This window comes from Juglans microcarpa x Juglans regia, chromosome 3S (assembly GCF_004785595.1).
Source record: "Juglans microcarpa x Juglans regia isolate MS1-56 chromosome 3S, Jm3101_v1.0, whole genome shotgun sequence".
In the NCBI taxonomy this organism is placed as follows: Eukaryota; Viridiplantae; Streptophyta; class Magnoliopsida; order Fagales; family Juglandaceae; genus Juglans; species Juglans microcarpa x Juglans regia.
Window position 1 is genome coordinate 6,616,885 of NC_054599.1, and position 27,741 is coordinate 6,644,625.

The 27,741-nt window shown below is 37.1% G+C and overlaps 2 protein-coding genes across 3 annotated transcripts; one reads left to right on the forward strand and one right to left on the reverse strand.

Moving 5' to 3' along the window:
* Positions 1-605: 605 nt before the first annotated feature.
* Positions 606-4,782, reverse strand: LOC121257563 (metal-nicotianamine transporter YSL3-like). 2 transcript variants are annotated; one of them, XM_041158609.1, is made up of 8 exons: positions 4,077-4,782; positions 3,571-3,951; positions 3,278-3,450; positions 2,982-3,079; positions 2,761-2,895; positions 2,486-2,675; positions 2,261-2,372; positions 606-1,968 (listed from the first exon to the last, which is right to left on the reverse strand). In XM_041158609.1, the coding sequence occupies exons 2-8, from the start codon at positions 3,935-3,937 to the stop codon at positions 1,040-1,042; spliced, it is 2,004 nt and encodes a 667-aa protein (XP_041014543.1). In that variant the 5' UTR covers positions 3,938-3,951; positions 4,077-4,782; the 3' UTR covers positions 606-1,039. The 2 variants fall into 2 exon arrangements, with proteins under 2 accessions (XP_041014543.1, XP_041014544.1); XM_041158610.1 differs by lacking the exon at positions 4,077-4,782 and having other exon boundaries at positions 3,530-3,713.
* Positions 4,783-21,744: 16,962 nt separating this feature from the next.
* Positions 21,745-27,246, forward strand: LOC121258426 (outer mitochondrial transmembrane helix translocase). The gene is made up of 5 exons (XM_041159936.1): positions 21,745-22,122; positions 24,656-24,956; positions 25,627-25,785; positions 25,935-26,230; positions 26,832-27,246. The coding sequence occupies exons 1-5, from the start codon at positions 21,925-21,927 to the stop codon at positions 27,051-27,053; spliced, it is 1,176 nt and encodes a 391-aa protein (XP_041015870.1). The 5' UTR covers positions 21,745-21,924; the 3' UTR covers positions 27,054-27,246.
* The last annotated feature ends 495 nt before the right edge of the window (positions 27,247-27,741 follow it).

A 27,741-nucleotide genomic window follows, 5' to 3' on the forward strand; every position in this document is an offset into this window, starting at 1 on the left:
CCATGCATACAAGTTTTGTAAATATCTTTCATGGTATACAGAAACACACATCCATACCAATATTTATAAGGATTTTCATACCCAAATATAAGGATTAAAGCTAAATCTATCTCTTTGACAAGATGTTGCCTTTTATTTTTTATTTTTAAATACACCAACTATACTGATTACAAGGTTACAAATAAAAATAGAAAATAATAAAAATGAACCAACCTTAACTGAGTTAGGCTCATTTAATAAATTAGTCAAAAGTTTTGCTCAAAATTGATTTGTTAATTAAATGAAGTGGTACGGCAGAAGTGGTGGAAATAGTAGTGGAAGTAATGTTTATAACAGCTGATATATTAATGGTTATGGTCTGTGTTAATTAAAATTCCCTCACACACCTACCTTAAGAAATAAATTTGGAGGCTGTAAAAAAGTGAAACCTAGACATCAGCAAATGAAACTCAGAGCAGCCAACAATACAATTTTTGAGCAAGGTATCCCAAAACTCACTTAGATAAACTGTAGATGTTAGCATCTGAATTGGTAATTGTCTCTCTCATATGGCACACCCAGCAAGTTTACTTGTTTGTTTACACTATCGATGGAAAACGATATAGATACAACCATTTTCATTCTACTTTAATGGAAGACATTTTTGTAAAATAATTATACTCCTATAACTATTTTACAACTTATTTGAACAAAAATGCACCCCATTTAATACAAAATTGTAAAAATGATTGTATTTGTATCATTACTCTCAGAGATCAGTGCTTCCATACTACTTGAGCTCATATGCATATAATCCTTTAAAGGAACTACTCAAAATGCTGCTTTAATTCCTGGATAGGGATAGATACCGAAGAACTCACATAGTTCATGGTGATTTAAAAATCAATGTTGTTTATTTTGTACCTTTTAAAGAATTCACATAGAAATCGAAACAGAGATTATCATCCCTACGCTTGTTGAAGATTTATGTGTCATGCCTGCAATAAGCTTTACCTGTGTTAGCCTACCATTTATACTCTCTCTCTCTCTTGAAAAAATTCTACCTGGACGGAAAGAAGCTCATGCAGTTCAGAGGACGTATATTGGCCAAAGCAAGGATTGATGAGGGAAGAATCCATAATCCATCTCCACATATCAAACCAGAAGCAGCTGCAGGAACCATCAAATTGGCCTTCTTGCCATTTAGCTTGTGCCAAGCAAATGCAATCAAACTCCCGACACACATATCAATGGCAAAGTAAGCACCAACAAGGAAAGGCACAGCCATAGCCATAGGAAGTGGAATCCATTTCCCAATACCCTTTGGGTTAAGATTTCTCAGCAAGTTGGCTGCTATGGCAAAGGCAAAAAACCCACAGCATATTTCCAAGCAGTGTTGGGGAAGAGCTGAGGAGCCTTCAACACCTAGAATTGCCATGTTGCGGTAGATGATGGCATAGGGGGCTTTGTATTCTCCATCTGGGTTCCCAACATCAAAAGCCTTGTAGAAAAGAAAGAATGTGAAAGGAGCAACCACGCAGCCTATAGCTGTCCCAATACCTTGGCTTACAAGCATCAATCGAGGGGAAGTGAAAGTGAGATGGCCAGTCTTGAAATCATGCATCAAATCAGAAGAGATGGAAACTATGGATTTAATCAGACCACAGCCCACAAGCCCTGCAACCACGCCATTGTTTTTTCCACTCATGGCAGCAAGCACAAAAAGAGAAACTTTCCCATAGTTATAGGCCATGTTCATGTCAGTTAAACCCGCACCATAAGCATTGCAGAAGCTAAGAGAGGGTGCAAGAACATAAGCAACAACTACGTAATACCACTTCAACTCAGGGAACATGAGTGGAATCACAATGATGGAGACAATGGAGAAGAGTGTGTACCCTGTACATGCAACCCATGTGGGAATGCTCTCTCTTATGAAGACCTCATTTCGTTGCAGATCATCAAGAGGCTGATTCTGGTCATCCAAAGCTGCAGTAGTAAAAGAAAACTAAGTAAGGCTATAGTGGTAGAAGAATGAAAGGCTCACCTAAATTGTAATAGCCCTCCAAGTGTTGTGAAATGGTATTAACTAACCACCAATTTCCGCATGCCAACCCCTTAAACAAGTCAACTAAGTAGATTTATGAAGTTCTCCCATATTTTGGTAGGATGACTGCATCGTTTCAGTATTGCTAAACTGTAAGTTTGAAAGGGTAAATTGGCTATACAGATCGCAAGAGAGTAGAGAAACTTGGGAAACATCAGATAAGTGACCCCTTACATGTTTTAAGGTCTTTGTTCACTCTGGCATGGATGTTTCTGGTGGTGAAGTACAGTATCTTGAGAAAATTGAAAAGCCCATCTCCGAGGATCAGAGAAATAGAAATAAAAACCTGCAGCATAGATGAGGAGATGGTAAGACTGGATTTGTCCAAACTGAACATCATGGTAAAATATAATTCGCAACTCTGCTAAGAAAATGGCCTTAAGAGTCCAGACTTAAGACCTTGTAACCATTAAGACTCCTCATGCTGCTTTCCGATAAAGTTTCAGGGTACCAATCCCCTTTGAGCCCCCTTATCAGTGGCCACATCACCCCCCAAGAGAGCACCGCGCCAAGAAGCAAAGACAAGTTTACGAGATGGGAACAGATCATTCCTGCTCCAATATAAGTCATACTGAAATCAAAGTAAAACCTGCAAGTTTCATTAATCAATGATACAGTAAAGATCACTCCCAGATAAGGCTACAAAGAGCAGATCAAAGCTACAAACTACGCACGAGTTGCTCCGAGCCAGCAATCCAAACACAGGAATCTGAGCAAATCCGCATTGCTCTCCACCTGAATAGAACCACTGCAAGAAGGCCCAAAGGAAACTAAGCGAAAAGCATTTCATGAACCTACGAACCTGCTCCCTGCAAATAGAATTCATATTTGTTTGAGTTGTTTCATTTTGAAACTTTTGATTTAATTGAACGAAGAATTATACAAACATGCGTACTTGGCCATCTTGTCTCCTTTAGAAGTATGGAAACCATTAATAAGAATAGCAGTAGCAGTTCCACTAGGATAAGTTAATTTGTAGTCGACTATCATTATCTATAGAAGAAAACAAAATTGAATTACCAAGCCAGTTCAAGATCCAGACGAAAAGGCTCTCCAGGAAATGAAATTATCAGGAATGGAAATGACCAAATAGAATTACCGAGACTTGGAGGACATTAAACCCTTGCATAATTAACTATACTCCCAATACGAGGATCATTAGAATAACTGACACAATCACATAAAGCAAACCTTTCTGAGAGGAACCAATGATAAAAGCCCGACAAAGCTGCTTACAAAGAGGAAACCAGTCATCCAACCAATCCCAGGCTCCTTGGTGCTCCCTGGCATATTCCCCTTTGTATCAAACCCTGCTTGTTCATATGTCTTTGTGTTCAAACCCAACAGATAAGACCCAAAACCACCTGAAATCCCATAATCGAGAAAATTAAAAATCATGAATTGATTGCTGTTAAAATATATGAATTTAATCAAAGGAGAAACCTGTTTGATAGCAAACAACAAACATGATCAAAATCTCCAACCTCCAACAGCAATACTATAACATGCCACTGCACAAGTCTGAATGATAGTATTCTCCTGTCGGGTGAATGGAATTGATACAATTCCAGCCTTCTCAAGCAGTGTAGTCCATGCCCTGATGAAGATAAAGGTGAGGAAAGCAACTGAGGCATTAAGGTTGGGGACTAGCCCAGTTGTGAGGTTGAGCTTCATCACTATCACACTGTAAATGATTCCAATAGCTAAGCTAGCTAGAAGTCCCCGCAGTGTTATCTGACTCTTCCATGATGTAATTCTCTTGACTACCTCTGGCACTTCTCGAATCTCTTCAATGACCTTTCTCTCAGAACTTTCAATGTCATTCAGTTCTTCCTCATTCATGTTCCTCATGTGATCGATCAGAACTTCCACACAAGTCCAAAACAATCAATCAACAAGAAATCTCAATTTCATAATTCCAACTTGATGAGAAAACGCCCAATATTATATTTCATGCGTCGTAAAATCCCATAAACATGAATGATTTTACCTTAGTTTTCTTTTTATGTTCTTCCTTTGCTCAAACAGAGAAAGTTAGAGCTCTAGAAAGCTTAGAAAGTCTCAAAACTCCTCTGCATTCTACAGAACTATATTAACAAGAATTCTCCACCAATAAAATGAGCCAAATGAGTTTTTTGTCACCTTCTTCAACGTATACCTTTAAAAACCTCCACTTGCCAAGAAATCAAAAATCGGGACAGGCATTGGTGGAGCTGATCGTTGAATCACAGGAAACCTCCAAAGAACAACATAATACACAAAGCCCAATCGGGTCTTCGATTTCAACCTCTGGAAATATTACCAGGTACCACACCAGAACGGTGAAAACCCCACGAATCCCCAAAAATGGGTATCTCAAATTCAGAATCCCATATATATTGCTGTCTTTAGTACCACTATAAAGCTAATACAAGAAGAGAGAGTAGAACGCCGCAAACCTTTCCGTGAGGAGAAGTTTGCATATACGACACAGAAGTAGACCAAGAGCCACGTGTATATACACTCATCAACCTTTCAACTGCAGCTCCATTGTATCGGAACGCACGTCCGGCAACAAAGGTAAAATCTTTCTGGTTGTAAGGTGGGTGTGATCTAGACCCGGAATAAGGAACTTCTTGAACTCTTCCAAAAGGTCAACAGTCGCACAAACACATTGAGAAAACGAGGAAAAATTTTCTGAAGCTGTCCGGTCGAAGTTGAGGGAAAAACATCTATAGTTCTTTGTCATTGTTATTTTTATTTTTTATTTTTTTGAATTCTTTGTCATTGTTATTTTGACACCAAAAGTACGATGTGAAGTTATTTTTGCATTTTTTTGTATCTTTATTAATTTGATTGATTGATTGCGTTATATTTTTTAATATAAAATTATTATTTTAATTAATCACATCGATAAACTATAAAAAATATATATATAGAAATTATTGTAGTTAACTGGACTTATTTATTTGTATTCATTTAGATTTCGTTTAGTTCTTAAACTCATATTAATTAATCTCAACTTATTGTTATAATTTTTTTAAATTTTAATACAAAATATAATAAACAATTCAATTTTTAAAATTTTAAAATAATAATAATATTAAAAAATAATATTCTAATAATATTTTATTACCTCAATTCAACTCAATTCAATATCCAAACGCAATCCTAGTGGTAAGAAATTAAAAAAATCCTTATCCAAAGTTTTGAACGAATGAATAAGAGATACATCTATCAAGCAAGTTTTTTTGTGTTTATTTTAAATATAATGATAGATTTATTATTTGTTATTACCTATTTATTACTCTTTTAATTTTTTAATCTTTTAATTTTTTTTACTTAATGATTAAAGAAGTGATTATTATTAACATTATATATTTTTTTAATTTTTTCTTAATGATTAAGGATGTTAAAAAATATTTAAAATAAAATAATAAAAATAAATAAAAACTCAAATATACTATAGAGTAATAAAAAGTGATAAAAAGATAGTAACCATATCATTATCCTTATTTTAATATTATATGAAATTTCTATTCGATACTAATAATTATTATAAGATCTACTAAATAAATCTACTTTCATTTCTTATTATTAGATTATAATAAAATATTAAATTTCACTTAATTAGAAATCTTTTTTCCTTTCAAGTTTTCGAAATCGAGTCAAAAATTTAAAAGAGACCTTAGTATGAAATATGATTGATTGATGTGTCCTCGTGAAGGAAAAAAAAAAAGCTTAAAGTGGTTGATTGCATTTTTTTAGTAATAAGAAAGGTACAAATCAATAGGGTGTAATCACTTTATTTCGGTCTGATTTTAAATATGTTTTAAAACTGAATTGATATAAATCGATTTGGAAAATTTAAGGATTAATATCTGATGGATTAATCATCGAAATTGAAACTTATGATTTTTTAAGTTTTGATTCGATTCGGTTCAATTTTTTTATTTTACAAATAAACAAAATTATATTCCAATAAAATTTTAACAAGTGATTGTCTCATATCCTTCGTTCTATAATTTTTTATTAAAAGGTTATAAAATTAAAATATATATATTATATCAAAACTCAAATGTTATATTAAAAATTATAAGATTAATTCAAATTATATCATAATCAAATATTGTATTAAAATTTATAAGATTAATTTTATATTATATCAAATATTGTATTTTTATAATATTAATACACATGAATAATAAGATTAAAATTTCATGGTATATCAATTAGCAATTAGCATATAATAAACATATATACTAAATATACAAAATCATATAGAAATTGTAACACCAATACCTAACACCAAGTCCAAGCTAATCGCAAGTTCTATAAAAATTTTTATAGGTTAATATGAATGAAAAATCCACTTGAGATTTAACAAGAAATTTTGAATAGGTTACGGGCTCAAAAGTTTATTTTGGTGGAATTTAGATTTTTTAACAAAAATTATGTTTAACGGGTCAATATTTTGAAAACTTTAATTGAGATTTATTATATGATTTTGGGTAAGCCCTTAGGCTATAATGTTAGGGTTAACCAGGAAAACTTTTTTCTAGCCCGAAAGTTCAAAGACTTTTAAGCCCATTAAGATTTAGTAGATTATTTTTGGGATAGTATTAATAGATTAATATATTAGGAAGCCCAAAGGATCAAAACTCATGAGAAGGCCAAGGCTGCAACCCACATACAAACCATGCACACGGACTTTTCTCTTTCACTAGGGTTTTTTTTAGCTACCTATAAATATAAACACAAATGCACATTTTCAGGCACAGCCCCACATAAGATTTTCCCTACCTAGCATGTGATCACAACGAAATTCTCATCTTCCTCTAATCTCTAGGGTTGTTCCAACCTTGAATGATTTTTTTTTCTTTCTTCCTCTGAAACTTCTATCTCAATATGCTCAGCCACCGTCCAACCCCTTCACGTTGCCAAACAGTATCCCGCAGAAGACACTGAACGACATAACCGTCACCCACGTCCAATACAGCCGTAGGAAAACCATACAAAGTGATCGTCCCCATGCACCATAGCCACTTAGTTACTTCAACCGTAAGCCACCACGCACGTCCAGCAGCACCACCTTGATCCCCTTCCATAACTGGCACCCACCTAAACACACGGAAACAAGCCACAGTTGCAATGCTGCCCTCCATGTCTAGAAAGCAACCAAACAAGTCATCTCAACAGCAACCGTGAGCCACTGCATGCACCGCTCCACGCACACAACCAGCCTTTCTGCACCAATGGCCACGGAAACCACCAAGTGGCACGGCCACGAGCCACCCAGTCACTGCTCTGCACCCCCCTCCCCTCATATCACCTATCGATTTCTTGGCTACAAGTCACAGAAAAGCTCCTCCCCTTACCGCCAGCCTCCATCTCACGAAAAACCACCTCCCCAAGGCCACAACCCAAGAAAACGCACTAATCAATCCAACCTCCCAGTCGTGAACCCACAAGCGGAGCCACAGCAAGTCATCGTGCAAAAGCCTCTATTTTTTACACTACCGAAACATAGCAGTCCGAAATTGGCTGCTTCCCTGTCTCAGTAGAGAGCCACCGTGGTCCTACCAAGCTCAGCCTCTCCAAGCTCCCTAGCTCCGTCCAAACTTATAGCCCCACCGTAAACCACCAAACAGGTGCATGTGAAGCCTTCCAAGCACGGCAACGCCGTGAACACTCTCTCTCTCTTTCTCACTTTGCGTTCTGCCTCATTGGAAAGAAACCGATATTTCTCACCGGAAACCGCAACGACAAACCACGTTGCATGGCTACCAATGACCTACATCGCATATCTACTCTCCTTAAGCCTGTCTCCTCCACTTCATTTGTTAAAACACATGTATAGTTAATCCCTTTAGTGAGAACATTACATGTATGCCCCTGCACAGTAAATGGTCGTAGCATTTGGTAGCATATTCTCGTGATTAAACTAAGAGAAATTAGATGTTTGGAACTTGAGGATATTTTAGAGTTTAATCACATGATCATTTGGAGTAATTATACGAAATCAAGTATTTTGGGGAGTGACGATATTTTAGGGTTTCGAAAATGTTAGACATCAGAGAATATAGATTTTTAATATCTCGGGTGTTAATTATGAAGTACGTGTTCAATGAAAAATTTATGGAAGTTATGTGATGACTATTTTATGTGTGATGATTGATACTCCTTTGGCACCGTTGTGAGAAAATTCAGAGAAGTTAAAAAGTCTAGGTAAGCGAGATTCCTATATTAGAATTTACATAAAAAGATATGGACTGAGATTGATTTCTAAAAAATATACATGTTATGTTTTGAAAAGAAATGTGAAAACAACCTCAGTTATGTGTTTTGCATTATTCGTGAAATTTGTATAAAAGAGAAAGTATTTTTATTATGACTAGTATAGACATTAGCAATATTTTGACATTTTAATTATGTTGAAATGTGCAAAATGAGCGAATATGAAATCTAAAAATTTGTGTATTTGATGTGAAAATGTTCTGAATCTGTTTTTAAATATATGAAGATGATTTAAATTTTATCAGTACTCTGTTTTGATATGATGTGACATCTAAAGAACTTTTAGCATGACTTTCTAATTCAATATCTGATTTTGTTTATGTTCTATTCTGTTAAGGCCCTGCCACAGGTATAATAATGGTATACGGCCTTGTCACGGGTATGTTAGTGGTACATAGCCCTACTACGGGTAATAATAGTGGTATACGACCCTATCACGAGTATAACAATGGTATATTGACCTGCTACGAGTGATAGTAGTGGCCTATGTTTGAGTGCACACCATTAGGTGACAGAGTGATTTATGTTCTGCTTAACTATTTGGAGATGCACAATCCTACCATGAGGCTTAAACACGGCCTCTGTTTTGATATAATGCTTTGATATAATGATGATGATGCTCAATTATGCTATGCCAAATGATACTTTTTGAATAAAAATATTTCTGAACTTTCGCTTTGATATTTTTTAGAACGTGTTTTGATTTATACATTCTAAAAGTAAAAATGTTTTGTTCTTCATTCTGAGCTTTCTGAAAATGTTCATATTTACATACTAATATATATTCTCTACTTATGAAATTGTTGATAACTCATCCCTTATCTCCATAATATTTTTCAAATGATTTGAATGTTTCAGTTGAGGATTAAAATTAGGGATTATTGGTGAGATTATTTAAGTATATTAGATTAAACACAAAAAGATGCCATGGTTATTGAAAAATGTTATTCGATAAATTTGTCGTGTTCTGATGACGTGGTATGTGAGAGACTGACATTTATATTAAGACTTTGTGGTGTTTTTAGATTAATTATGTTGGAGCAGTTGATTTGAAACAGTGAGTTGTATGTGTAATTAAGAAATTTGAGTTTATATCTGCACTTTGAAATATGATTTTAGGTGACAGTTAGTAACTCTCTAACCCATCCGGGACCAGGGAGTTACAGTATTTTATATATAATATAAAAAATTAAATATATATATATATATATATACACAACTACAAGTTTGGTTTGGTTCGAACTGGTGTTCTAAATATCAAAACTAGAACTGGGCCAGTTTCTAACTGGTTTGGATTATTATGAACCGGAGCTGGACCATCGGTTCAAATGGTTTTACTGATTCACTATTTTTTTTACAGCCCTACAAATCAATTATAACTTATATACAACTATACAATAAAATAATATTTTTAAAAATTCTATTTTGACTTTTTTCTTATATGCCATGTTTAGATTTAAAATAATAATAATTTATTTCAAAGTTACGTATGAGTAGTCCCTTATCACTACTCTTCCATTTTTATATGTACTTGTTGATTTAGCATTATTATATATTCTTTTATAATAAGAATGGTATAAATATAACTAGTATATTATTAAAGAACGATCTAATTTATAATCTATATAATTAAGATTGGATATAGCATTATATTCTATTTTGGGCAATGAAGTTATATTATCTAATCTCCATTCGGTGGAAAGAGTAATTTTATTTCAATTAGTTTTTCTATGAATTTGTATGCTAGAGTTGAATAACCTTTAGGGCTAGTAATTAGAGCATGTGATTCTATTGTTGTTTTCATCATTTTAAAATGGATATGATAGACAATGTTTAAAGGGTGTGATCCGTTCATCATATGATAATTGCTAGTCTTAATATTCAATAATAATGCATGCGCAATATTGACATCAAATAATGATAAGGAATAATTAGAATAACAATTAAAATAAAGGAGATCTTAGTATAGACTGGATTCTGCTATACTAAATAATGAATCATGAAATTTATAATGGTGTCCATCTCTTTAGCATAATAATATCGAAGCATTTAACCCACTTCTTATAAGTGGTTTGATAGCAACTTGAATAAATTCAATATGAATAAAAGAATATTTGTGGTTAATATGTTGTTTAATAGCTTATTTAGTTAATATTTGTAATGATTCATAATCATTATTGAAACTAATAGTTTTCACAACAATTTTAATTAAATAATTTGTAAGAAATGATCATTTAAAGGAGAAAGTAGATTGTTTATAAATTTGATTTTTTGGAACATGAGTGGAAGGGATATTCCAACCCCTCCCCCTACCCACTAGGTTGGCCTGGGCAAGACATTGGAGCCTATCTTGGCCTAGATCATCCCCTCCTATGACCTGGGAATCTCCAAAAGAATCCAACCCATAGAGATTGTATTAGCAAAAAGGGGATACCTCACGTGGGAAACAAGTCGGGGGGACAGACAGGACAAGCCGACCCAAACAGTCGCCTGTGACACTTAGCATTAAAAGATCTATCTCGGCAAGTAAACAGAGAACACGGATAAGCATCCATTCTCTGACGATGGGGACGAGAAGTGACCGCACCGATCGCCTACCATCGAGATGCCACTCGGGGGAGCCACACCGCATTAATGACGCCACCTTAGACGCCACTCTGCATTAAAGGTCATGACTTGGACAACTGTGGGCATGACGCAGACCCCTAACATATGGTACAGGATGTTCTCCGAAGCCTCGTATAAAATTCATGCTTTAGGTATGAATAACTCTCTCTAAACTCTCTAATCCTCCTACAACATTCTCAAAAGAAGTATTGATTTTGGCATCAGAGGCTACTCGGACTGCCACCGAATCACCTTCGTCTCTGTGATTGCAAGTAGAAAGATCCTGACCCGGGTTGTTGGAGCTTAACCCAAGTATACGAAGCACAATATTAACAATGAGGAATAGTCAATCTTACAAATTTCTTTCAATATCTAATATATTATAATCCTCATGATTAATAGAATCTGAGTCTATTGGAATGGACATTGTAGGTCTATTTGAATCAGATATGAATAAGGAACTCATAAGAACATAAACATTTGGTATAAGGAGAATAGATAGATCGAATCTTGAGGGAACACCATCGGAAACTCTTAAGCTCCCTAGCATTAATGGGCTAACCAACAAATTTTCTTGACTTATAAACACAAGACTTTGATATTCTCTACGAGTCTTCTCCCATTTCCCTTTCTGAAAACTAGTTTTTATATGTAAATGGATGAAAAGGAACGGCTAACGAGTTGTCAAATTGGTCTCTCAAAATTAACACTGCTATAAAACTAGACATGAACACAATACACCCATAGGCCACCCTAGAACCGGAAAAAAAAAAGAAAAAAAAAAAAAAAAAAGAAAAAAAGACGGTGATTAAGGTGTGAACTTAGTGAATAAAAAAAAAAATACTTTATTGAACCCAAAGGCTCAAGATTTGAACCAAATAATGTCCATTCCTTTCCTCGAGGGGTGGCTCTACAGCCACTGTTGGGAGCTCTCATTAGGAGCTCCCGCTAGTACATTTGATCTCTATTTTTTTTTCACATGTATTTTTTTAATCATTTTAAATATTTTTAAAAAAATACAACATCATTAAAAAATATTTCCTTAATCATTAAGTAAAAAAAAAATTAAAAAAAAAAAAAACTCAACGGGAGCCCGTAGCGGGAAGACTAGCATTTTCCTTCCTCCAGAGTCCAAAAGGCAGAAGTTATGCTTATAGAATATCAGAGGACAAAAGTGAAATTAAATTAATATCCTTTACATTGAAGATCTTCAAAAAGATAAAAATAAATAAATAAATAAATATATAAAAAATTAAAATTGTATTCATTATTTTCACACCACACACCACACATAATTTTTTTATTTTTTTTATTTTTATCTCTTATCAAATGTGTGATGTATGAAAGATAAGTAGAATAAATCAATTAGTTTAGGAAAAATAAAATGAAAAAAATAAATAAAATAAAATAAATGTATGTGAGGTGTGTGAGAATAATGACTAGCAAAGCTCAAAAAGATTTGTCCCCTGTCTAAGCTGTCTTATCCCTTTCCCCTTCATACCACTATTCACATAGCAGTGTAAGATAATGTTGTTATAAAAAAAAAAGACAACTTTACGTTGGTTCAAAGCTTCAGATAAAAAGCAACCTCGTATAACACCACTTGTCATACATCTATTGGGATGTCTCCTTTTGAAGCCCTTTATAGGTATGTGCCTCCCAAATTACTTTCATATATTCCTGGAATAACTGCTAATGCAGTTGTGGATACCAATTGAAGTCTAGAGAGGAGTTGTTGTCCTTATTGAAGGAGAATATATAGAAGGCTCACCAAAGGATGAAGTTCTTTGTTGATATGAAGAGAACTGAGAGAGTTTTTGAGATAAGGGATTGGGTTTTCTTGAGGCTTCAACCTTATAGAAAAAAAAAAGGTTGTTATGAGGCATAATATGAAGCAATCACTAAGATTTTATGGTCCAGGTGATTGAAAAGATTGTATCAGTTGCTTATAGGCTGAATTTACCAACATCTTCAAGAATACATCCTGTCTTCCATGTATCATGCCTAAAGAAGAAGTTGGATCAAGGTGTTTCTCCACTACCAGTGTTACCTCCAGTGGATGTGCAAGGAAGACTTCAACTCAAGCCTGAGGCAATATTGAAAAGAAGATTAAAAAAGGTGGGGGAAATCAGACAGCAACAAAAGTATTGTTAAATGGTTCGGAGTACCAATTGAGGACAGCTCGTGGGAACTATTATGGAAGCTTAGGAATCTTTACCCACACCTTGTGGGCAAGGTTCTTTAAGGAGGGGGAAATGTTAGGGCCTTGTAGACAAGGTCTTTAAAGGGGTGGAGATTGTAAGGTGTATGGGATGAGAGGTTGAGTTATGAAGGAATCATGCTGAGAAGAAGGAAGAGAAGCAAAAACGGTGTGCAATGAATAACAAAATTAACAGATTGAAGTTGGGAAACAGTGGGTTTTAGTCCATTAGTGAAGCAGTGCGTTTGGCTTAGAAGGGAATAAAGGCAAATAGAATTCTTAAAGATCATTTTTGAAAGTGTAAGAAGGTTTGAAGTTCCTCAAAAACCTTATTCAAGAATCAATAAAGTGGATTCTTGGTTTCTTTCTTTCTTTCTTTCTTGATCACTTTCTCGTTTTCATTCTTTAAAAAAAAAAATGAAGAGAGAGCCAATCAATTTGAAGCCTACACCACCGAGGGAGGTCAGATAAATGTTTGCTCTTTACACAAATGTTTGGCACGCGAAGAATTCGAGGGAAGGAATATTTTATGGCCAAAATATGATTTGGCTAGTGAGTTTGGTGTTAATTATGTATTTTCTCTTACCTTTTTGCACCCTTTTCTCCCATCCCCTCTATTCACACGTAAAGACTTTTTTCATTTTTCCTTTAGAGAAAAAAAGTTGCAGAATGTACACTATCTCAATAATTTTTTTTTTTTTTTAGTTATTATCCCTCGTTCCATTTTTCTATCCATAGGTAAGGAAGAGAAGAGTTAAATAAAAATTATATCCGTTGAAATAATATGAACGTTAGAAAATTAATGTGTACTTTTTTAATAATAAATAAATATTCCAATTACAATTAGAATTAAAATAAATGAAAATATCAAAATCAATATTTTAATATAATAGTGATAGATTTGAAGAGTTTGTTATTTGGTGTTGTTGAAAAGTGACTAGCTAAATTTATAAAAGTGAACTTCCTAGTCAAAATTTTGTCAAACTTTAGCTAAGCCACTACTAGTGCTCTTAGCAAAATCAAGAATAGAGTAGTAATATACTTCTAGTTTTACGCATAATATTATAGGTATTGAGTGATAGTCTCATTTTATTAGTATTTTCTTTTTAATTTAAATTTCAAATCTTGAATTTTAATATTGTGTTATTTGTAATAGTTGATATAAAAATATCAACTAGTATAAATATAACTTGTATTTTATAAGGAAGTATTAGGATAGTTAATATTAGACTAACCAAAGATTTGATGGCTCACGGAAGTAACATGCGATTATATCACTAAGTGATAGGGTTGGGCAAAACCTTCGCCTGCTCCGATTCTACCCAACGTCCACTCCGATTCTGACTTTAACAGAGTCGGAGTAATCGAAATTTGGAGTTAGAATCGAAATCTGATTTTTTTTAGAAAATATTGTTGGAATTGGAGTCAGAGTCGGACCCGACTTCCAAACTCCGAACTCCTAACTATTATTATTTGTTCACTATTCTGAACCAATTTTAGTAAATTTACTAATTACTTTATACGAAGTTGCTTTTTATTTGAAGCTCTGAATCAACATAAAGTTGTCTTTGTTTTTATAACAACATTAATTTACACTGCTTTGTAAAGAGTGATACAAAGGGGAAAGGGATAAGACAACTTAGACAGGTGACAAAATTTTTTTAGCTTTGCTACTCATCATTCTCACACACCACACACCACACATATTTTAATTTTTTTTCGTTTTATTCTTCCTAAACTAATTAATTTATTCTACTCATCATTCATACATCACACATTTGATAAGAGAAAAAAAAATTATGTGTAGTATGTAGTATGAACTAATGAAATGACATGTTTGCAAGATCTTCTAATACCAAAAAATAGAAGATAATTTATATGGATTTTTCGTCAAAACTAAGTTCATTAAAGAATAAAGTGATCTATATATAACTTAGTAAAGTCACGTCATCCAATCTTGTATTAAATAATCTGAATTAAGTTGTTTAAGTTTAAAAAGAATCTAAAAACAATATTAATAAATATAATAAATTAAAATTTTAAGAGTATGAAACATTTATAACTTTATGATTATATGATTAAACTGTTCTAATCTTATCTTTCAATTGATCTTTATAAGAAAAATATTTGCACATTGATTTCGGTGTAATTGTCTCACACAATTTGGTGGACTTTGGACTTTTATTTATAGAGTAAACTTGTACATAATCTATTATTTACATGATAAGTTATATACACTGATTTTTCAAATATTCAAATGAGATAAGATGTTATCTTTTGCTGCTGTGATTTGCTTTATCTTCATTTGATTGTTGCTGAGCGTTATCTTCACATGATTGTTGAACTTTATCTTTATCTGATTGTGTAGCTGACTTTGAATTGGTTTCTTCTTGATGATGTATTCCAATATGCCCCCGCAATCCCAATGGTAGATCACGTACGTTGAGATTGGTATGTAAGATGGAGAAGTGTGGATTTGGTAGCGGCTTGGTGAGTACGTTGGCTAATAGGTCACGACTGGATAAAAATTGAACTTTGAGTTGTTGAATGGCAACCTTTTCTCAGAAAAATGGTAATCAAGGTCTATGTGCTTTGTTCTAGAATGGAAAGTTGGATTAGCTGTCAGGTAAGTTGCACCAATGTTGTCACAATGTAAGATGGGGGTAGAGATAGAGTTTATGCCAAGCTCGTTTAGTAGATTTTGTAGCCATGTTAGCTCAAATGCTGCATTAGAGACCGCTCTGTACTCAGCCTCTGTGCTCGAGCGTGATACAATTGATTGTTTTCGGGAACTCCAAGAGATGAGGTTTGCACCCAAAAACACACAGTAGCCACTTGTGGATTTTTGGTCATCAGGGCATCTAGCCAAGTCTGCGTCTGTGAAGGCAACCAATTTTTTAGATGAATTTCGTAGGAGCAGAAGACCATGTGTGATGGTGCCTTTCAGATAATGAAGAATTCTCTTGATGGCTGTCCAGTGTGTGGTGCAAGGTTGACGCATGTACTGGCAAACACGGTTGACTGAGAAGAAGATGTCAAGATGTGTTAGTGCCAGCTACTGAAGAGATCCAACTGCACTTCGAAATAATGTGGGATCCTAAGAGAGTCACCATCGAAGGCAATAAGTTTAGGGTTGGAGGCCATGAGAGACGCAATTGGATTTGCAAGAGACATATTACAACAGTTAAGAATTTTTCCTATGTACTGTTGTTGAGATAAAATGATACCTTCAGGTACTTGAACAGCTTCTATGCCCAAGAAATAATGAAGGGTGCCAAGATCTTTTAGAGCAAACTCAAATTGTAGCTGAGAAATGATAGATTGTACTGCCATCAGTGAAGAACCAGTGATGAGAATATCGTCTACATAAACCATAATGTATACCTGTAAGGCAACTGTGTTGTAGACGAAAAGAAAAGAATTGGACATACAGCAAGTAAATCCAAGTGCAAGAAGTCTGCTGCTAATCCTAGGGTACCAAGCCATTGGTGCTTGTTTCAAGCCATAGAGGGCACGTTGGAGCTTGTAAACATGATGAGGTAGTGAAGGATGAGTGAAGCCAGGTGGCTGTGACATATAGACTTTTTCATCCATAAACCCATGCAAGAAGGCATTACTAACATCAAATTGTTGAATGGGCCAACCTGCACAAAGAGCCAAAGACAAAACCAAGCGCATGGTTATGGGGTTTAACATAGGACTGTAAGTTTCTACAAAATCAATTACGGGTTGTTGGTGGAACCCTTTTGCGACCAGACGAGTTTTGAATCTCTCAACCGCAAGGAGACCAAAGATGGCTTAGCGTAAGGCATCCCAGCCTCTCTCCCCGCGGAGTATGGGCCCAGTCTCTCCATAACAAGGCTTAACTCCCAAGGAGCTCCATCCCCAAAGCCGACGGCAGCAAATTTGGACTATATGATTACAACCAAAAATAGATTCTGGTTACGGATTGTTCGTGATACGAGTGATATCTCCCTTCACCCGGTACACTCCCCAGAGCACGCTAAAGGAAAGCTAAAAGCGAAGAAGAAAAAGAACCTAGGAAGAGGAGAAAAACATGTTTGAGGAATTCCATTAACATTATTACAAAATACGAGCAAAGGAAAATGAAAGTACATCAATACATGGGGGAAAATATTCAACTGGCAGGCATGGCACTGGTGGGGTTATCTAAGAGTACGCTTGGGATAAGCTCTTTCCCTATTGAGGCACTTCACTTCAACACCACCGGGTTCCAAGGGAGTCCTTGCACTTTCAGTGCCCTCAAATTGCTTCAGGGATTCAGGAGCACGTGATCTCTCATTCTCTCCAAACCCTACAGATAGCCATGTCTCCACAGACTTGCTTCAATCCTTGCCTCAGTCTACGAGGCCGACGAGAAGATTAGGGAAGCCAAGTGACATGTCTCCACGGACTTGCCCTAACCTTTGCCTCAGTCTACGAGGCCGACGAGAAGATCAGGGGAGCCAAGTGTTGTGTCTCTGCAAACTTTCCTTAACCCTTGCCTCAGTCTACTAGGCCGATGAGAAGATCAAGGGAGCCAAGTGCCGTGTCTCCACGGACTTGCCTTGGTCTACAAGGCCAATAAGAAGATCAGGGGAGTCCTTGCACTTTCAGTGCCCTTAAATTGCTTCCGGGATTCAGGAGCACGTGATCTCTCATTCTCTCCAAACCCTTCAGATAGTTGTGTTTCCACGAATTTGCTTCAATCATTGTCTTAGTCTACGAGGCCGACGAGAAGATCAGGGGAGCCAAGTGTTGTGTCTCCACAGACTTGCCTTAACCCTTGCCTTAGTCTACGAGGCCGATGAGAAGATCAGGGGAGCCAAGTGTCGTGTCTCCACAGACTTGCTTCAACCCTTGCCTCAGTCTACGAGGGCAACGAGAAGATCAAAGGAGCCAAGTAATCAAGAATCATGTCTCTGCCCTGGGTGCAGCTGTGCTCGAGAGCGTCAGGGTCTGGGGGGAGGTCGTGGGGATCAAGGGCTCTTAAGTGTGCCTCGAGAGCTCCTGAGTTGGCCTGAGGGTTCTCTAGAATGTAGTCTCATATCCTCTTGAGGCCTTCACTACATTCGTATGACCAAGCCTAGTCGTGGATGAACATAGTCGACCTCAACTGCCCTTCTAAGCAGGGAACAACTTCCTGAACTTGAGACAGGTCACTCGGTAGATCTTTAATGACCACCCTCTGGGTAGCTAGCCTTTTCTCAGCTCTCTTTAACTCTTCAGATGTTTGGTTAGCCCTTTTCTTCTCTTGGTCGACAGCAGCCTCGGCAACTGCCAAAGAATCTTTCTATCCTTTCAAGGCTTCAAAAAGGGACTGTCAATCTTTTTCCAACTGCTCAAGCCGCTGAGCCTCAGAATCTCGACAGCCCCTCAGGTCAGCATTCTCCCCTTGCAACTGGCTCAATGACTCATCGAGAGCAGCCACCTTTGCAATCAGTTTATCAACTGACCCCTTAGCCAAGATCCTCACAGTCACTTTAGTCAAGACATCATTGCGAGCCAACTCGGCCTGCTCTCGGCTCTTTTCATGAGCAAGCTGGGCTTTCACTAGCTCTACCCCCAGACGCTCCTTCTCCTCCCTCTCCCCTCGAGCACATCGCAAGGCTTTTCGTGCCAACGAGCGAAGGGTCTAGTTCTCTCTTTCAACTGCTTCCTGGCCATCTACAATGAAAGCAGCCAGCCGAGATGCGCTCTGTCACCAACAGAAAAAAAGGTAATAGTCAGTATAGGATTCCTAATCGATACGATGGCAAAAAAGAATAAATCAGTGCGAGTGACCTCTTAAAAGAAGTCCATCAAACACTTGGTCACTCGTTCGAGGGACTCTACCCGAGCTCCTCCCATCGCTGATCGAGGAATGGCCTCCATTGTGCTCTCTTCGAGGAATGGCCGGGTAGTTGCCTCCATATCTTCAACTGCACCCACAACCCTCTCTGCAGGGTGGATGAAGGGTTGGGAGAGAAGGTGGCCCTCGATGGAGGAAGAAAGTTCCTCACCAGGACTTTGTGGCTCCCCTCTCTCACTAGGGCTCCACAGATTCTCTCCCTCGGTCCTCGCCTCCATAGCCATTTCAACTTCAGCAGCAGGCAACCTTGCGACAGGAATGAGAGAGAGAGAGAGAGAGAGCAGTCATCTTCTTAGCAGCAAGGTTAGGAACCACGACCAACTTTGGTTCTATTCCTTCCCCTTCAGAAGCTCTCTCGACAGGTTCCTCGGTCAGGGACACCTGAGCTTGACAACGGAGGTGGGAGAAGCAGGGCCCTCTTGTGACAACTGGACTCGAGGGGACTTGGGGGAAGACATCCTTTCTACGCCTAGGTTGGAGCCTCTTGTGCAACCCTAAGCAACACCCTCGAAAACTTGACCTTCAATGGCAAATTGCGCTGTGGATGGAGAGGAGGGGATCATCTCCATGTTGAACTCAATGAGAGGTTCTACCAGAGTTGACCGATGAGGAGCCGGTTCCAAGAGGGCCCCATAAAAGTGCGTTGAAGCATGTTGGCCCCCCGGGACAACTTGCGCGGTTCCATCGGTGCGGTGGGCCTCGTAGGTACTGTGACGGGCTCCGAAATCAAAGCAGCTATGGAAGGAGGAGTGGTCGGTACCTCTGGGATGGCTGGACTCTCCCCTGCCTCCTTAGTGGATTCGATGGATGGATATATGAGCCTGTCGGTGGGATAAGCACAAATGATGGGGGCGTCGTACTTCAATCAGTGCCGATGACTACCCTAAAGGAAATTGAGGAGGGGACACTGGGCTGCTATCAGCCCTGGCACCTCGAGGACTGCTTCTGAGCCAGGGTGGCTTTGGGTTGCATTTTAGAAACTTGGAAATCTTTAATCCATCATATTAGCAAAATAAGGATGGAGGCTTATGCATGATTCTCATTTGTTATTTTCCTGAGTTTTTAAGGCAAAGTATTTTCCTCACTCTACATTTTTAAAGGCGAATTTGGGCAACAATCATTCCTATGTTTGGAGAAGTATTTTTACTATCAAGAACATTCTATCTCAAGGGTTTATTTGGAAAGTAGGGCGAGGTAATTCTATCAACATTTGACATGAAAAATGGCTCATAACAAATTTGTCTTCTTATTTCTTAGTTGTTGACCCAAATTTACTAGAAGATCCCACTGTTAATGCATTGTTTGATAGTATTCTTTTACTTGGAATGAGGCCCTAATTCGTATTGTTTACCTCCATATGTTACTGCCTAAATAATAAAGATTCCTTTGTCTTTGAGAATTGATGATTATTTTGTGTAGAGTAGGAATAAAAGTTGTGCCTATTTAGTGAAGTCAGGTTACCACTATGCTTTTAATTTGATGTCTAAAGAGAATAGAGCTGAAAGTTCCCATGTACAAGTCAATTCTAATTTTTGGCGAAGGCTATGGAATATAAAGTTATCAAATAAAGTGAAGAACTTTGCGAAAGCATGTACTAATAGTTTACCCACCAAATTGCGATTGTTGTGAAGAGGTATTCTACCCATTGCGACTTGTGATCAATGTAAGATGGAAGATGAAAGTTGTGGTCATGTTATTTATGGATGCTTACATTCTTGGGTCAAGTATTGTTTTTTTTGATAAAATGGATATTACCCTTCATTAAGAGAGGACTTACAAAGTTGACTTGAAAACCAAGCCAATTACAATCGTTAGTAACTTCCCAGTACACTTTCATGACTGACATGGTCTAGTCCAGACAGTAAATCTCTAAAGACCTAGATCTTAGAGAAACTACCACCTCTGTCCAAGACAGAGGTTACGAAGCCCCGTACCTCGACTAAGCAGGGTAGGGTATACCAAACCCCACCAAAACCCGTCAACGTGGAGAGGGGACTACAACTCCATTCGGACCAAAGTCCGAAGGCACTACTTTTTTTAGATTTTTATTTACCTAGAAACTATTACACAAAAGAAACTACAAAGAAAACACTGCACAAAAAGGAAAAAGCAGTGCACAGAGGCTGTTGTGGCGCATGTAGTACACGTGCCACTCTGCGAAGAGAACCGACAGTCGACCTTGGAGATTCCGGACTCACAGACTCTAGAAATGCCGCGCGTGGCGTTGGCAGAGGGCTCCCCGGTGGTACATGAATGCCATGCGCCGAACGATGCCGGAACTTCGACTCGCGCGTGCGGGCTACTCGCTGATCCGTTTGGTGCCGCATTCGGTGGTCTTGAAGATCGGCGGCTGGACAACACCATGGCGGGGCACGTGCTGGCCTGTGGGTGGCGGGAAGACCCAGATCTGCAATTCTCTCTTATTTCGCCTGAAAATATACAAAAACAAAATACTACATAGAAGAGAAGGGAGGGAGGAAGAAGGAGGGAGGAAGAAGGAGAGGGAGGGAGGGAAGCTCCTACCCCTCCAGCCGGATCTGTAAAGGAAGTTTTAGAGAGAAGGAAGAGAGTTTTAGAGAGAGTTTTTAGAGAGAAGGGCCTATTAAGATCGAACCATAAAAAGTTTTCGGGTCTAGTATTATTAGATGCATCATTCATGTGTTATGTGATTGTTAAAATGAAAAAATTAACATTTATATTAATAATTTTAATAATATATAAAATGACACAAAAATACGTCTTTCCAAGAACTTTTTGAGAACTCCCACCATTTCGTCATCCCCAAGCCAAGCGATTTTGCGTTCTCTCCCAAATTCCAAAGCTGCAAACATTGAAGTTTGAAAGTTTTAACGCACAGAGCTGAAAAGAAAATCTCGTGAAAAAAAAAAAAAGTTTGAAAAAAAAATGGGAGGGTCATCGGAAACGAAGTTTTTGCAAGAACTGGTACTGTACGCGGCGAGCGCCGCTCTAAGTTGCTTGGTGTTGTTCGCGGGATTCCGACACCTGGACCCGAACCGAGAGGCCTCGAAGAAAGCGCTCGAGCACAAGAAGGAGATCGCCAAGCGCTTGGGTCGCCCCCTCATCCACACCAACCCTTACGAGGTATGTTTAGATATCTCGCGGCTGTGAATTTGGAATTTTGGCATGTATAGAATTTGAAGAAATTTTGTATTTTTATTCTGGGTTCTTTTGGTGGATTTGGGTTGTGTGTGTGGGATATTCCAAGCTAGGAAAGCATGCTATATTTCTCAGTAATTATGTATTTTGATTATTCGAATTCGAGTTTCCGAGGCCCATTACGGAGTCAATGTTAGGTTTTACTGGGTAATGGCATCGTTCGTGGGATGATAATCTCTCAGCTCTGGGCTGAAGAAATATTTAACAATCACCAATTTACATGAATATTGAAGAATCACGTTTAAATGGGCAGTACTTACCATATATGGTCAGCCGTCAGCAAACCTTTTATTAAGCGGTAATAACATACTTTACGAGGAAAGTTAACATCAAAGTTCATCTTTTTTGCGAAAGATAATTGCATAAAAGAGGATATTCCTTCTTGTTCTGCTAAAATGACTTTACCTATGAGAATGTATAAAAGAGCACGATGAGATAATATTGATGAATAAAGCCAAATTGAATGTGGTAGACTCTTGAATTGCATGAAGCTGTCATCTCGTATACGATTTAAGGAAAGCCTAAGTCACATTTGGGCTTATAATCCAAAAAGACTAGTCAAGGATATAGACTCTATGAGAATCATCATAAAAAGCAAAAACTTCATCCCAAGCAATATGAGATCCTATTTACTACATTCTCATACTAAATCCGAGTTATAACAATATTTTTCTACTTAAATATTTGACTTATTCGTTTGGTCATTCCTTTGTAGATATCACGGTTCAAGCTTCACATTTCTTATTAGTGTTAGTTTTGATACCATTTGTAAGGATCCAAGGAAAGACCAAGTGATATCTGGATCTATACTCCAAAGGGATTGGTCAAGGTTGTAATTGGAGCTCCTTAGAATCACCATAAATTGCAAGAATTTCTCCCATGTGGGGCGATCCCATTAACAACTCTCTTGTACTAAATTCGGGAAACCCTAGGAGTTGGCTCAAGTGGTAAGGGCCTGCCTTGGTGGTATGCTCCATTCAAGTCTAAGGTTTGAGTTCTCTTGGATGCAAACAATTTCTAGGGGCCATCAGATTGGGAGAACTTCCCCTTGAATTACTTGAGGTGCACTTCTGTTGCAAGTTGCAATTTTCTTTAATGGCTCCTATCCTAGTGATGGGTTTTAGCAAGCACAAAGCACATATTGCTATGGAATGCAACCATTTTAATTGGCTAAGGCATGAGATTTTAGACAGGAAAATACTTTCTATTGAAATAGAAATGACCTTGTAAGGATTCTCTATTGCTTAATGTGGGTTAGGATTTAGGCATGCTTGCAGAGGTGAATCCACTTGTTAAATTTGTGTATTCTTTGGTAATTGAATGCATGTGTGTCAACACTTGCATTAGGAAGATATTTTTTTTATTGGCACCAGGCGTCTAAGAACAAAGTCCTGACTAATCTTGGGGGCACACAGGCCCTCATCAAGGAGTCTCCCACAAGTGCATCTCGGGAAATTCAAGGGGAAGTTTCCCCAGTCCAGTGGCCTCTAGAAATTGTTTACACTCAAGATGATTTGTACCTTAGACCCATGGGAGCATTCCACAAAGACCAAGGCTTTTACCACTTGAGCCAACCCCTAGGGGTTACTTGCATTAGGATGATAATATAAAGAATGGAATTTGACCTTTTAATCAAATCTCCTTCCAAAAGACTATTTGGCTTTTTTAGTACATGGAGCTGTATATATAATGTCTCGGATTTATATGAGAAGGTGGTGAATGTGATTTCATATTGCACTTATAAAAAAAAAAAAAAAATTGATTTCACATTATATGGGAATGAGAAGTTGTATTTTGATTTGAATGGACTTAAATTATAATATTGATTCGTACTTTTGGAGTAAAATCTTAAATAAATTGGACTTTCCTTGGTTTGTTACAAATTACAATGGTATAATATTTAATCATAACCAGACGAATAAGATTTGAGCCTCGAGTTAGAAGAATGGGACTTGAGCCATGTCAAGTCTCGAGTTGTATCACAACAAAATGATCTGACAAGGACATCAGGCGTATGATTGAGGGAAAATGTAACCTTAACTATTCTTTTTGGAGATATAAGCTCAAATGTGGTTTTGTTTTCTTTGGTATATTTATAACGACTCGAAAAGCTCAAACCATATCTAAGTTTATATTCATAAGGATTAGTTAATGCTACAATGGGAGTTAGAACTTCTCCCTCCCAGACAATGTGGGATCTCATTCATTATATATTCACTATCTTCCTATATATGTGAGGTGTTACAATATGTGACCACCGAATTTCGAAATGGAGACCTAGTTTTGACTTTTTGTTGTATGCCAAATGCTTTTGAGTATTATGAACCAGAATAACGATACATAGAATTAATGTAAAAAGAAGATTCAGAATATAACTTTTTACATGCTTGAATTTGCTTCTTGTTACTTACAGGATGAACGTGATTTCATGCTTGACTTTTTTTCTCTTTACTTACAGGATGTCATTGCCTGTGATGTTATAAATCCTGACCACATTGATGTGGAATTTGGCTCTATTGGAGGACTTGAATCCATCAAGCAAGAATTATTTGAACTGGTTATACTACCCCTACGGAGGCCTGACCTCTTCTCCTATGGGAAGCTTCTTGGTCCCCAGAAAGGAGTATTGTTATATGGACCTCCTGGTACTGGAAAGACAATGCTTGCCAAAGCTATTGCAAAAGAGTCTGGAGCAGTTTTCATTAACGTGAAGATATCAAGTCTTATGAGCAAATGGTTTGGTGATGCGCAAAAACTCGGTGAGTGAATATTGTAATTACAATTCCACTCCTGTACTTTAGGGTTTTCTTCTGCGCTTTCCAAACATAAAATTGAACCAAGTTATTTTAGCCTTCTAATTTATTTCTCATGGTTAGACTCATTACTTATAGGTTGTCAAATTTAGCTTGCCTCTTGATCTCGAAGTGAGCAACAAAGAACACATGACTTACCTGATTTATTCGATTAAATGTGAAAATAATGATTACCTAAGATGGCTTCAGCACTTTTTATTATGGTTTGAAATTATATGAGATGCTGATATTGTAGGTATGTTTGGTTCTTCTGCAAAAATGCTAATTGATTTCTTTTTTGGGTTTGAGATCGTCTTTGATTTTTATTTTTAATTATTTTTGCATTTTTTTTGTAATATCAGTAGAGTGCCCTGCATGAGGAGTATTCAATCAGCGAGTTATATTTCATAGATATAATTTGTTAATTTTAATGTCATCAATTATAATTTCTTCTGACAAGCTACCTAACTAATCAAATGCAAAGAAGGATAATTTTTTCTCCACAGGAGTGTATTGACAATTACGTATCTGCTTAAGGATAGAGATTATGTTACACAGAGTAGTCGTGTCTTTCGGCAAGTGTGGTGGTTTGGTTTTTTTTTTTTAATGGTAAAAACTTGGTTATGTTTTTGGGCAGTTGCTGCTGTATTTAGCTTAGCTTATAAACTTCAGCCAGCTATCATATTTATTGATGAGGTGGATAGTTTCTTGGGGCAGCGTCGTAATACAGATCATGAAGCATTAGCAAATATGAAGACTGAGTTCATGGCTTTATGGGATGGATTCACCACAGATCGTAAGTTTGCAATTAAAACAGCAGCTATATCGTATGATTTTCTCATTAAATATTCAATCATTATAGTGGTTGTAAATAAGATGCATGGTTCTGATCAATTGCATGTAAACAGTGTCTTAGGTTTTGATGATTTCATATTATTCTTGTAGAGAATGCTCGGGTGATGGTTCTTGCTGCTACTAATCGTCCGTCAGAACTTGATGAAGCAATACTCCGGCGTCTTCCTCAAGCATTTGAAATTGGGATACCCGACTGCAAGGAAAGGGCTGAGATACTGAGGGTGATTCTGAGGGGTGAGAGGGTTGAAGACAACATTGACTATGACCACATAGCTAGCTTGTGCGAAGGTTACACAGGTTCAGATCTTCTTGAGCTCTGTAAGAAAGCAGCATATTTTCCTGTCAGGGATCTACTGGATGAAGAGAAGAAAGGGAAACAGTTATCAGTGAGTATCTATCATTTTCTCCTTCCACCCTTTTTTCCTCTTAAAATTGAAGCAATTCTTCTTTCTGGGGCATGTTGGGTATGGTAGAGCCTAGTGACAGCATATGACACATCATGCCATTGGTAATCTTTGAAGTTCGCTAGCATTATGTGGTAAATTATCTTGGGTACTGTATGCAGAGTTTCTTACCTCACATCTGTGTCATCAGTAGCTTTGTTGTCATCAAGTTAATGATTCAAGAGTCTATTTTACCACTGCTCTTGATCGTTGCTCATTTTATCTCACTTTTTACTACTAAACATCATGTTTGTCCTTGGGGTTGCAAATCCAATTATAAGATTTTTGGCAACAGATAGTTGTTTGTATGTCATGAACTAAAAATAAAGGCATAAAGTGACCTTTTTCTGGACACTGTGTGGTTATTTCCATGCTGAACAGGCTCAATTTGTATGGGGTGTAAAGAAAGGTAGGTATGGATAGTATAAAAGTCAACTTTAGTTGCTTATATACCTTTATTACCAAAATTAACATCTTATATGTAGCTACATGTCATCGACGTCTGTTTTGCATGTTACCAAATACCGACTCCGGTTTGTTTCAGGCACCAAGGCATTTGTCAGAGTCAGATTTGGAGAAAGTTCTTGCCACATCACAAAAGACAAAGGTAGTTGCTAGTGAATACACTGGATTAACCTCACAATCACCAGGGTGGTCCAGGAATAGGGAGCCAGGTGATTATCAGGTTCAAGCGGCAATAAATGAGCTATCTAAGCTTGTGGTTTCCCAGATTTTCAACCTTAAATCAGATTCCCAGGAGCCGTGAAGGCGGGGGAAATGCTCACATTGAACCCAAGTGCCCCGAAGCAAATTTGATCTATTGTTTTTAACTGCAACTCTCACAGTTAGTCATAGAGAATTTGCAATACATTTCTGAAATTTGTTAATGGACTGTCATTTTTGGGTGATTTTTTCAAAGTTCCACGCGATTGGAACAATATAATTAGTATAGTTCTGCATCCTATTTTGCAATTTCTAGAAGATAAACGCAAGCAGTGGCTCAAACGGAGATAAATCCTATTTTGCGGTACCAACTATCGGTGGCTCTAGTACCATCCTAAAGCAAAAGATAAATACTACAGCCACAAATAGTTCAAACAAAAATAAATTTATAAATTGACACGGCTTTATATGATACGTTAAATTTATTTTATAATAAATATAGTTTTACAATTTAACGTATTACATTATAACATGTCAATTTGTCAGTTTAATTTTATAGAATCTCTTTGTACATAGAGCATTTCTCAAAGAAAAAATAGGATTTATAATTTTATTTTGTGAAAATCCCTTTAGGCCCAGGGTGGCCACTTGATGAGTACCTTCAAAGTTACTGATTCTCAAAGGCCGTGACATTATAAAGTGACCTTTTCATCAGCAACTGGGATATGTGCAGTTTTAGGCATTAGGCCGATTCATCAAGGATGAGTTATGAGAATTTAAAGGTCAAGAAC